The 13238-nt window shown below is 45.7% G+C and overlaps 1 protein-coding gene across 1 annotated transcript in view; it reads left to right on the top strand.

The window, feature by feature from the left end:
- The window catches only part of POLE (DNA polymerase epsilon, catalytic subunit), a 300678-nt gene that overhangs the window by 102765 nt on the left and 184675 nt on the right, over positions 1–13238 (top strand). Inside the window, exons 15-16 of the mRNA XM_086943189.1 lie at positions 6518–6730; positions 7440–7547. Coding sequence (XP_086799315.1) covers positions 6518–6730; positions 7440–7547 — 321 coding nt within the window. The remainder of the gene's footprint in view (positions 1–6517; positions 6731–7439; positions 7548–13238) is intronic.

Below are 13238 nucleotides of genomic sequence, written 5' to 3'. Positions count from 1 at the left end.
ACTTGGATAAGCAAGACTTTAGTAGCTTCACTGTTTCTGGGGATGAATTGGTTTGATCAGTTGTAGTTCTTGGAGCTTAGTCAGTGCTTTGTGTGTGTAGGGTGTGATTTTATGAGGGGAAGAATCTGAGTTTGAATCGGAGCACTCTCTTTGTGAAAGTGTTAATTATAAAGCACAGAACTGCAGGTGGAGCGACTTGTCAAGGGTGTTTTTGCTAATTAAAAAAATAAAAAGCATACTAATACCAACAGCAAATCTGGTTCTAAGAGCCCTTCAAACTGTGTGATATTTAAAATTGTGTTTGTGTGGACATGTATAACTGGGCCTATTGGAGCAAAGTTACAGTAACTTCTGCAGTGCAACTAACATTTGTGGGACCATAGTTAAAGTGTTGAGTGCCTGTAGTGGGATGTATGTGATAGTGCGCAGTAAATCCGCTATCATAGTGTTCATGGGATTTAAGGAGGAAAGGGAACACTGTCATTGTGCTTTTGAGTAGACCGTGTTCGACTCGCATATTAGAATTTGCTGGGAGGAAGTGTACTTGGAATTTCAAAATGGATACTCAAAGCTTGAAAATATGGAATATTGTGAAACGTGTTGACTGAAGTTAGATAATTTTGGTAATTTTTAGACTAGATTTTAAGGATACACTTGAATTGGGATTGACGAAATGAAGCAATAATGCATAATAATTAGAAAAGTTTTGACTGCCTGTTAAAGATACCTAATTTTTTGATTTGTGAATGTATTTAAGAGCAATGATGGGTATTATCAGTACTCCGTGCTCGGCAACTTCACGCATTTTATGCCTCCAAATTATATTTAGGTGCATGCTACCTGTTCATTGGTCCAGGACATTTTAGTGCGTATGTGCTCTCCTTCCTCTGTCAGTGTCCCTAAAAGTGGATACAATTGATAGTGGGTGTGATTTTGTTGTATAACGTATTGTACGAAGATAAGCAGATTCTGATGCTTTTGAAATAGCCAATGAAGCGAAAGAAGGGAAAAGTCTGATTTAAGAGCTGGTTCGAGTGTTAGCGGGAAGGTCAGTTGTACTCGCTGAGTTCCTCCATTACTATCGGGCAGAATTGCGCCAAGCCGTGTCCTCTTTGATTTCTTTCGTATTGTAATAAGCAATAAACAAATTTCCAGGACATCTTTAACTAGTATAAAATGCCCCTTGGTGTACCTTGCAGAGCACCTTGAAACTTCTATTTTCTGTATGTGAAATCGGATATATGCCTCTGTCTTCCAATATCCCAAACCCAGAATCACTGCTATATTGTTGATTCTTTAAAATTATGATGCTATTGTTTAGGGAACCTTGATTGCAACAAGGTCCATTGTAAAGTCTCCCTGAGAACATTTTCTTAGTTTAGCGATGTAAGAGCAGTTCAACAAGAAAAACGTGACTTCTTTGGTGGAGTAGCAACTGGTGAAGTACATGGGAATTGTAGAATGGCCAAAAAATGTTTTCTGCCATTGTCCACTGTGGCAGAGACAGATGCTACCAAAACCGTAGGAGCTCATTATAAATTAAAGCAATTCTACAGGTCACAGACCCCTTCCTGGGCAGAGGCAGTGGGTGCAGAGTAGGGTAATATTGGGGATAGAATGAAGATATACATTGTGGATGTATATACATCCACAATATACATATACCGGATGTCCCCTGCATAGTTGATGGACGTTCCCCTGCCATGAATGCCTGTTTATCTGTGTTTATTTTTTTTTTTAGCCCTGGTGTCGTGCTAATTTAGCGAGTGCGCAGAGACCCTGCCCTGTCCTAGACTATGAGTAGGTCCTGGACTTGTCCTGTCACTTGGAGGGGCACACCTCATTGGTTGACAGTGGCCCCTGTCTGGTTTAGCACAGCATTTCGTAACCTGTGGTCTGCGGAACCCTAGTGAATCGCAGCAGACTAATAAAATACTTATACACAATAAAGCAGTATTGAAAATAGAAAGTTTTAAAAGGCCCTAAGTGTAAAGGAATTTGAAAATGGAAGCTAAAAATTAAGTTTATATCTGGATTTATTGGAGCAGCGCAAGCAAAATCTAGTTTGGATAATTGGAAGCCTCAATGAAGCAATATTATGTGTCAACAGAAAGATAGAATACATTAGGAGTAAGAAAGGCAAAGTGATATGTTAGAATCTAGAATATTGCTAAGTCTTTTAGACTTAGCGGGCTGAAGACGGCTGAAATGCCAGAAACCGGTCCCCGGTAGCTTGTCTCCTTTCTGGTGAAGAATTGGCTTGGTAGTTTAGTCTGCCCTGTTCCCATGATGCACTGGGCCAGGGACAGACTGATTTGCATATAGCCAGGTTCTGAGCTGGGATGGTGCAGTGAGATAAATAACGGTGATGGATCAAGCCCTGATCTTTGGACTGGGTAAGAGTGGTCTGCTTAATTCAGACACTCTGTTCATCACCACCCCCTTTTCTGAATCGTTTTGGCCACTATAGGTGTGGCAGGGCATACTCAGACATGAGTCCCTTTCTCACTGCACCATCAGGAATCAAGCAAGCCGGGCCGAAGACGGCTGAAATGCCAGAAACCGGTCCCCGGTAGCTTGTCTCCTTTCTGGTGAAGAATTGGCTTGGTAGTTTAGTCTGCCCTGTTCCCATGATGCACTGGGCCAGGGACAGACTGATTTGCATATAGCCAGGTTCTGAGCTGGGATGGTGCAGTGAGATATATAACGGTGATGGATCAAGCCCTGATCTTTGGACTGGGTAAGAGTGGTCTGCTTAATTCAGACACTCTGTTCATCACCACCCCCTTTTCTGAATCGTTTGCAGAAAAGGGAAGCAGCCAACCTACAACGGAGGAGGGTTGACTGTTCAGGGAGGAGTGAGGAGACGCGCCCCCTTCCTGAACATCTTCAGGAAGACACTCAAGACCTGGCTCATCGACTGAACGGAGCTACGTTCTCCCCCCAGTGCCTCAAGACCCTTACAGGTGAGTAGCGCACTTACTATTCTCTGATTGATGGATTGAGGTGCAGCATGTCCCCGGTGGCTGTGGGGCACCCAGAAGAGCAGACTGCTGGTGAGCAATCCGGGAGGACTCCAGTTTCACAGCACACCCCTGTTGACACTTCGAAGCATGAACGACGACCGGGTGATTGCTGATGCTCAATCAGGGCTGTGATTTAATGTTTCCATTCAGCTTGTGTGAGGACTGCAGCTAGCAACTCTAGTTCAGTCCAGATGGAGCTGAATCCACCGGAGCTGGACCAGTATGTGTTGGGTGTAACTGTTGCAAGGCCCTCATGGAGACTTCACCTGTAGTTAAGCCAGACCCAGCGTGGACCCCAGCTGCCAACTTCAGAAATCCAGGGACAACACTCACCACTCTGTTCAGGTGGGACTGTGCCATCTCAGTACTGCTGCTTTCTTCACCAGCATCAAAGAATTAGTGGGTGCATGCAGCCAAACCTGGCCCAGTGCCTGAGGCGAGGGGTACTCCAGAACTACCTACCAAAATACTATTGCCGAAGACCCCTATGGTACCAAATGGGACCCTTAGAGCTGATTCACCTGTACATGGCTAAGAGGCTTAGGACCTGATTTAGAGTTTGGCAGACTGGTTACACTGTCACAATTGTGATGGCTATTCCTTTCTAAGTATTTGTATGTTCTCTTATGTTACATTATGCAGGTTTGTACAGCACACCATCGCCCGGGAGGGTATCCTGCTGTTGAGCAGGGTGTGAGTCTAGCTGAATTAGAGTTTAATGGGACAACTCTAAAAGCCAGGTCATCATCTTCTTGAAGAATTCAAGAAGTGAGGAGGAGGCTTTTGTGTGTAGCTGCAGGTCGTTTCACGCTTTTGGAGAAATGTACGAGAAAGGTCAACTGCCGGAATTGATTTTCCGTATGTATTGGATGTGTGCAGGTAGGATTCTGGATGAGTGGAGGTGTCTGGAAAGTTTGTGAAAATAGATTTGATTGTTGAGGTATGATGGGCCAATGTTATGTAGTGCTTTGGAAGTGTAGGTGAAGAGTTAGAATTGTGCTCATTTGTGTTTGGGAAGCCAGTGGAGCTTCTTCAAATGTGGTGTGGGGTGATGTGTCGCGTGGGAGGTTGAGAGTAATTCTGGCCCGTTGAGTTCTGAATGGTTTTCAGCATTCTGGTACGTTTTTGTTGATTTCGGCATAGAGGGTGTTTCCATAGTCCAGCTTTCTTGAGATTAGGGCGCGTGCGAAGGTTTTTCGGGTGCCGATTGGGAACCAGTTAAAAATCTTCTGCAGCATCTTCAGAGTATGGGAGCATAAGGCAGTGACAGCATTGACTTGCGCGGAGATGTTAAGTTTGCTGTTTGAGGATCCCGAGTTTCTTGTTGGTGTTGGTTCTAGCTCTGTTGGCCACTAGGGGCAGTTCAATGGTTAGGTGCTCATTCTGAAGATCTTGATTTCGGATTTGTCGGTGTTCAGTTACAGGCAGTTTATCTTCATCCAGTCATACAATTGAACTTTATCTCCATACAGGGTGTCTTGTTTGTGAGGGAGAGAATGAGTTGCGTGTCATCGGCACTGGAGAGGAAATTAATGTAGTGAGAGTGGATGATGGTGTATAGAGGGATCATGTTTGCTTTGAAGAGGGTCGGGCTCAGGGAGGCTCCTTGAAGAACTCCGCAGATGAGGTTACAGGCGTTTAAGGTGTACAGCATCAGGTTGACTGACTGGGTCCTTTCAGTCAAAAAGGAGCAGATGCATCGGATTGCATATTCTTGGATTTTGATATCGTCAAGACTTTGAATGAGGGTTGGGCGACCGTTTCAAACAATGCTGAGCGGTCTGGGAGGATTTGGGCTGCCATGTCTCCTTCGTCCATAGGCATGCAGATGTCATCCATAGCAGCAATGAGGCAGTTTCCATTCTGTGGTTGGGTTTGAAACCAGACTGGCAGTGTTGAGAAGTTGGTGGTTGTTGAGGTATTTGGTGTGGCATCTGTTGATCTTTTTCTGTAAGACCTTGGCTGGGTATGGTAGTAAGGATATCAATCTGTAGTTGGGGAGCATTGAAGGGCCAGTGGAGGTTTTTTCAGCAATGTGAGGACAGTTGTGTGTGTTTTCCAGCACTAGGGAATGGTCACAGGAGAGGTGGAGGCATTAAGAATGGGTGTGAGCATGGCCCTGATGGGTTGCAGTCCTAAAGTAGACGTGGTGAGGTCAAGGGTTCCATGAGTGGATGGACTTCATGTTGGCAGCGGTTTCTTCGGGGGTGCTGATGCGCCATGTGATTAGAATTGGTTCGTTGGATAGGATCGTGAAGCGTTTGGCGAGGTCTGTCTGTTCCGGTTGAGGTTTGAAGTTGTTCTAAATGGTGGTGATTTTGGTGCTGAAGAATTGAGAGAGATTGTTGCATCAGTCCTGAGAGTGGGTGTTCGAGTTGGAGGCGGCTGCTAGTCAGGTGAAATCATTCACAATGGGGAATGTTTCCTTGCTTCTGTTGGTGCTGGCGTCAATGCAGTCCTCCAGGACGGTGTGCTTCGTGGTCTGGATCATTTGGTGGTAGTATCTCAGGATGGGTTTCAGTGTACTCCTATCAACATTGTCCTGGCTCATTGTCCATTTGCACTCAAGTTCATTGAAGTGGCGTTTCATCAATTTGAGTTTTTCCATGTACATACTGGTCTGGGGTCTAGATCTTGTTGATTCGCTGTGTTTGAAGGAGGCTAGGGAGTCTCACATGAGGTGATACAATTGAATACATTCTTTGGGGGCTGTGGGTGAGGACTACAGTCATGTTTCTGTGAGGAAAAATTGGTCCGGGCGTTGTTGTGCAGCAGGTCCCAGATCTCATTTGTGTGTTTGGTGAACAAATGGATGCAAGTGCAGAGAGTTTTGTGGTTGGGTGCTGAACTGTGTGATTATGAGAGTGTGGTTTTGGATGCTGTTGATACAGGTGCTCTGAGGGTTGTGTAATTGCATGAAAATTGCTGGAAGCACAGGTCTAGTGCACTAGTTAATAGCCGAGTATTAAAGCATGGGACTTGGGCTTCAAAAGAGTATGCAGACAATGGGAATAAGGAGCTAGCTAGATAGTTTGCCAGTAGCTCAGTGTGAAATAGCATCTCATTCTTTCAGTGTGGACACGTGTGTTAGGTTACTTAACAGTGCTGGGGACAGCTTCTTTTTGGAAGCTGGAATCTTTAAAAGGAGCGGTTACTGCTAAACATGAAGGCAGTGTGTGGCTACTGCAAAGCTTGAAGATCTATAGTGAAACAGCATAATGGTCGTTGATCCAATAACATTCAGTAGTGTGCTGAGGATTCATTGTTTTTGGTAAGGAGCCTTTTTTTCTCTTGTACTGTTTTGAAGAATAATCAGGATAAGCAATAATTTAAAATGAAGACCTAAGAACTATTTGTTTCAGATGCTGAAGAACTTTCATAGCCTATTTTGCCTTAGAAGCAAAACATTGGTATATTAGTCAATGTTGATAGAAAGAATGCTTGCTTGTATGTTTGTTTTACGCCACCCTCACCGTTCTCATCCCAACTAGGTGCTTCGTAAGGGCTCTGGGACACTGTGTGAGGCGCTGCTCATGGTTCAAGCGTATCACGCCAACATCATCTTTCCAAACAAGCAGGAGCAAGTGTTTAATAAGATGACTAGTGATGGACATGTGCTGGATTCTGAGACCTATGTTGGTGGCCACGTGGAAGCCCTGGAGTCTGGCGTGTTCCGGAGTGACATCCCCTGCCGTTTCAAAATGGTAAGTTCCTGCCTTTCACAAACCTCTTGATTTCATCTCACTCCCTCTTTCTATCATGCGTTGGGGTGTATTTCTGTTTCCAGTATGAAAAAGGTGGCTTGGTCTCAACGTTTGCTCCATCATTCTAGGACATAATGGATAAACAAAACAGTAAGTGGAATAGCTCAAGTGGCATTATCAATTTTTCTAATTAAGCAGTATTTGAAACTGGCAAACTTGAGACCGCGCTTAATATCTCTTCTGTGTCACAAACATAATTTGTGAATTATGTGAACAAGAAATTCGTTCACCTCCTGTCCTCTTTTAATTGTATTATTATTGAGAATGTCAGACTATATAAAGAGAAGTGCAGTTTTATGCCACCCAATCAAGTCGTTGGTTTCGGCCATAAATTTCCAGCTTGCTCATGTTTGCTTATGTAGTCTATACAGTGTGGCACATGGGTTTCCTTTGCCATCACTTCAACTGTGGTTCTGCATATTGCAGATTCTACTCTATTTTATAGACGATGGTCCCACACCAAATTGTGAAATGACTTGTTAGATTTTCAATCTGAGTAACTGGCTGTTTGGGAATGGATGCTTTATTAAGTCATGTTTGCTAAGCAGTGCACCAGTTGTCTCCAACATTGTTATTTGAATTCTCTTGACCACCTGGTACTGTTCATTTGGCATTTTCTGAGAACCATGCTCATTTTGTATTTTCCCAGAATCCTTCTGCCTTTGACTTTCTCCTCCAACGTGTGGAGATGACTTTGAAGCATGCAATTGAGGAGGAAGAGAAGCTGCCCATTGAGGAAGTCACTAACTTCCAGGAGGTAGGTAACTCTGGGTTCCCTCTTTTGCATGATCCAGACTCTTAATCACGGAGTTTTCAATCTTTTGTTCTTCAAAAATCATTTTTCTTCTGGTTAACTATCTCTGTGTGATTATGGCATGCGGTCAGTTTCCTTTCCTTCCCATCTTTACCCCTGATCCCCTTCGTGCTTTCCTAACCACACACACACTACCCCTCTCTTTTCCATTCTTTATCTATCAAAATGGTTAATGGCAAGAAACTAGTAGTCATGGCCCTACCCTTTTCTGAGACTAGTTTCTTGGCCAACCTCCTGGAGATTTTCTTGCGTCTGTTTCTTCTAAGCTGCCATTTTTCTTAATGGTGAGAGTATTTTTCATTATTGTCATGTCCTGGCTATTTGCTGTTAATAGCACCTCACCATCTAGTGCCATGACTGAAAATTGATTACGCACCTGTAGAAAAATAGCTCAGCATACTTGTATCATGTAGGATTGTGTCCTTGCGTGACTGCGACCCCTGGCCATGTCCCTATTTTTTACCAAGCTGTGTGGGTTAGCAGCTGGGTCTTTTTACTATAATTTTTGCTGTTTTTTCACATTGTTGTCTTATCTTTTTTAGTCAGGTAGCTTACAACAGACCCTGCCTTTACGCCACACGTCTTCCGATCAACCGTTTCTTGGCCCACATAACCTCATTGTTTTGTGCTTGGGAAACATTAATTGCACTCTTTGTGCTTCCATCATTAAGATGTGTTATTAGAACCTTCTGACTTGTATGCAGATTCATGGTGTACACTGATCCCCAAATAGGTGTTCGATTCTTTCATCAGGAAGAAAACGGGGGTTACAAGTGAATGGTAATGGCTACTCCTCGTATTAGAGGACTACCCCTAACTTTGATGCGTGACTTGCCCCATCCTGTTAAAACACCCAGCATCCCACTACCAGAGCTCTTCCCTCATGGAGATCACCCATATTGGCCTTATGCAAATTACCCGAGTCACCAAGGGATAGGTGAAAGTACTTGGTCACATGACTGGCTTTCCACTGGTACCAAACAGCTTGCTCAAGTCATACCTTTTTATCACGGTCAAAACAGCAGGAAGTACACTTCCTTTTGGGACTAAACCCTCTATCTACTGCTCAGGACAACGCTGCACTATCAAGGCCAATTCCTCATCTGTTCTTGGAGGTACCACGCTGTCTGCGTTCAAATGGGTTAAGCTAGTCTTTCCTTCTGGGTCTAGAACGGTAGGCCCGCTGCACCAAGAGCTTGATACCCTCTACATCCCTAGATGTGGATCTTGGGGGACGAGTCAATTTGACATGTGCACTTGGGAATCGAGCCCAGCAAGTTCTCTTGGTGGTCTTTGTTGCAGCCCCAAAGTGATCAGATATGACCACCCACTGACTCCTCCTCCTCTCTGACTGGTTGAGCCCAACTTTATGACTATGCAGGTAGCAGTTGAAAATGTGTGTACTACTTAGTGATTAATCAAGGGAGCATCTAATAAATCAGTGCAGATGTTGGTTATTCCCTGTGTTCACTCCTCCACAACTCCTACAAAGCACAGTGGTAACATCAAAAAAAGTGTAGGTACAAAGAATCAGTGGCCTAAATCACTCTTTCTGGGTACCCAACTACGGCAGTTCTATTGGGAGGACACCCTAATACTGGGGAGACACCTGAGTACCAGACGCCTCCACATTATTGTTTCAATTTCTGCAGGAGTTGGCACCAGTCGCCTAGGCACTTGGTTTCCCTTGGGCTCTCCGGTGGATATTAACTTGTCAAGGGAAGAGGTGCTACATTGTAATTTTAGTCCTAATCATTCGTCTCACCCAATCCATCGGACCAGTGGCAGCTGGACCAGGAATTATTGAACCACTCCCACTGTGATCCTGCTGCAGGGTTTGCCTCTTTGCTGTACTCTAATGTTGGGTCAGATGCTCTCAGTGCATAGTTGAAAGCTAAGGAAACCATACATTTATTTATTTTATTTTTTTATTTTATTTTCAAGAGTTTTATATAGCGCTGGCTAGAACCGGAGGTATCCTAGCGCTTTACATGTGCTTCAGATCAATAGTTACAGGTTACATCATAGCAAAGGTTACATAGTTCTTAAATGTAAATTGATAATTGTATAGCGCACTACTCACCCGCAAGGGTCTCAAGGCGCTTTTATGAATACCGCTGTGGAACCCATCCTGGCTTTCCCTGTGAGGCGTCCACTCCTGGGCACCCCCAAGGTGGAGGCCAGGCATTCTTAGCGTTGTGGGGGCCGTTGTGGAGATTAAGCGAGCTATTGCCCAGAGTTGCAGAGTGGAACTCCATGATTGGAATAGGCACCGAGGCGAGAATTATCAGGTCCGTGGAATTTTGAGCCCAAGACCTGCAGAGGCGGGGAATTGAACCCTGGTCCCGGGCTAGACCTCTGCATCAGGGTCTGCCGCTCTGATCATTGAGCCCCACTTCTCCACGCTCTTAGAGCATGGCCACATAGTTACTGGTAAGGTCGAGATAAACAATGAGCACAAATACGTAAGGGGAGAAACAGACAAGGTGAGAGATTCAGGGGAGGGGGGGTTGGAGCAGGGGAAGTAGACAGATAATGAAGGCGGGAAAGAGTTAGGGTGAGAGACACAGCATGGGAAGAGGAGGGGAAGTGTGATTAGTACACAAACCGGTAGACGAGACCAGGCAAACGTCCAAAGTCCAGTAAGCTGTGATCCCAGGGGAAGTGGTATCACTTCCTTATCTCTGTTGTGCGAAGCTCCCTTTGCGCAGTGGACTCTCTCAGAGAGGTCTCTGAGACTCCAAGGCCTACATACTGGATCCTTCCCCAGAAAGGGGAGAGGGAGTGCTTTGGCAAGGGGTGCCATACCATACCTCAAGTGTGAGTGGCTCCCTTTGCGCAGTGGACTCACTCAGCAGGTTCGCTGAGACTCCTGAGTATAAATATTGGATCTTTCCCCAACAAGGGGAGAAGGGGTGCTTAGTCAAAGGGCACAAAGGACAGGGGGTAGGCAGAGTAGCAGGCAAGGGGAGAGGGGATAGGAGCTAGGGACGAGACAATGAGGAGAGACGAAAAGAAGTCTGTCTAAAGACCGACTGGGTAGGTGACGACCAAGGAGGGAATCCACGGCCCATCCTCCCCTATAGCTAAACTAAGTAGCTCCATCGGGCGTCAGACAAAATAGTTCAGTCTCAATACATTAAGAGAGGAGGGAAGGAGAGACCTAAATGGAGAGCGGAAGCGGTCGGAGACTGCAGGAGAGACGAAAGGAACAATGTGGTTCAACAATATATAGGAAAAGATCAAACAAGAAAACATTATATCAAACAGTCAGCAATACATTAGGGGAGGAGAGAGAGGAGCGAGAAAGTAGTGGGGGGGGGGGGGGAGGAGGGATAGTGAGGTTGGCTAGACCCAAAGGTATCGGAGCACAATACATGAGGATCAACATTGTATCAGACAAGATCATCAATTACACAATACATCAAAAATAATAGGCAATACATTAGGAGAGGAGAGAAAGGAGAGAGAAAAGCATTGGAGGGGGCGGGGGAGGTGGGAAAGGGAGGAAAGAGAGAAAAGACAACAAGGAGAGACGAGAGGAAGTCTGTCTAAAGACCGACTGGGTAGGTGATGACCAAGGAGGGAATCCACTGTCCATCTCCCCCATAGCTAAGCCATGTAGCTCAATCGGGCATCAGACAAAATAGTTCAGTCTCAATACTTAGAGAGAGGGGGGGAAGGAGAGACATAAATGGAGGGAGGATGTGGGAAGAGACGACATGAGAGATCTCTGTCCTGAATGCTCCAACTGGGCTATTTGGGATGGACAGTTCTCCCATGAACCCTTCCAGCTCACCTCCACGCATGGGAGAGTGGGGCACAAATGTTTACTAGGAACCAGGAGGACCCGCACCCTGGCAACTGATCGAAGACTTTGGAAGTGCTGTCCATTGAGTCTCTAGTGCCACTTGTTGGGAATGACGGCAGCTATATATTGGTCGTGCAAAAGCTCCCCTTCTTAAGCCAACCCTAGCCATAGAGCGGCAAGTTCTCAGTCAGGCTCAGGAGACTTAAAGGAGGCCTTTTTAGGTCTCGGCATCGAGACCTATTGTTATGGAGTTCGCTCTGAAGGGAGATAGAGCTGTGAACGCGCCGACCAGGGTCTGTGAACGCGCACACAGGCAGGCATGCATGCACCGTGCACACAGACACACACAGAAACAGACACACGCACACATGCACACACACACACACACCCCATCCCTCTCTGCCCACTCCCTCTCTGCTGCCCCCCTCTACCCACACTCACCGGGCTCTTTCCCTCCGCAGTGGGTCAGTCATGGCAGCAGGCAGCCTCAGTGTCTTCTCCGGCGATCCTTCAGCTGATGTGCATGCCCACGCTGCGTCACGTGCGCGCCCACCACACTGTTTTCACGCCCGTTGATCCTCAGCTTGTTATATACTTTGGCTATGGACAATTAGACCACCGTTTTGCTCCGTCAATCATGTTTTCTTGGGCTGCGGTGTCTACAAGGCAAGGGGGCAGTGCACTGCATATGGATTTATCCTCGTCACGCCAATCGGTATTGTTTAATTTTATTTCTTTCGATCAGCATGTTTTTTTGTAATCTCTGGGAGAGCCGACGCTGGGACTTGAACCCCATTCCACAGTGTCAAAGTCTGGACACGGAGTGAAAGAACGTGGCTGTGCAAGCTACCACTGGACCCACTATACTCCGTTACCATGAGGTGGCGATATCTGCCACTCACTTTCCTCACTGCACCTTTGTGTTAGCCACGATGATCATAATCATTTCTATCCACTTCCATAATTGGCTTGTATTTTCAAAGATATCCTCTAATACTGAAAAGAAATTAGGGCAATAAATATCTATACAGCAGAGTACATAAACACAAAATGTCATGACATTTTGCACACTGTTGCAGGTCCGCTGTAGTCAAGGAGATTGTCTTCTGAGAAGTGTTTACATCCTCAAAATGACTTTCCAGTGTAGAGGACCATTGGTGCACCTGCTTATCTGGCAATATGCATAAGCATTACTACCTATCTCACTAATATTTTATCTTCGTAAATAGTTTGTTCACAGTACATTGTAAATTGTTTTCACATCATGGGAGCTCTAAAAATTGAATTCTGTTCATCGCTTCTAAATGAGGCGCTTTTTGGCATTCTTCGACAATGCTTTCAAACTAATTTCTGCTACTGCGGTAGATGGATGGCACTCCGGAGAATATTGTGTTGATCGGTATAGCTCTATAAGCCGTGCGCGCCCCTGGTGACCCTCCCACCCGACCCCAGGTCTGCCCAGTAGAACGGCGCTCACTTCATCCCTCTGTGAGGCAGAAGGTGAGTGTGAGTGCAGAGTGCGCAGAGTGTGAAGTAGTGAGTGCAGAGTGAGTGTGCAGAGTGAGTGTGCAGAGTGAGTGTGCAGAGTGAGTGTGCAGAGTGAGTGTGCAGAGTGAGTGTGCAGAGTGAGTGTGCAGAGTGAGTGTGCAGAGTGAGTGTGCAGAGTAGTGAGTGTGCAGAGTAGTGAGTGCAGAGTAGTGAGTGCAGAGTAGTGAGTGCAGAGTAGTGAGTGCAGAGTAGTGAGTGCAGAGTAGTGAGTGCAGAGTAGTGAGTGCAGAGTAGTGAGTGCAGGGTAGTGAGTGCAGGGTAGTGAGTGCAGGGTA

The sequence above is a fragment of the Lissotriton vulgaris genome, chromosome 11 (assembly GCF_964263255.1).
Source record: "Lissotriton vulgaris chromosome 11, aLisVul1.2, whole genome shotgun sequence".
NCBI lineage: Eukaryota > Metazoa > Chordata > Amphibia > Caudata > Salamandridae > Lissotriton > Lissotriton vulgaris.
This window is presented reverse-complemented; position numbering and strand designations above follow the sequence as displayed.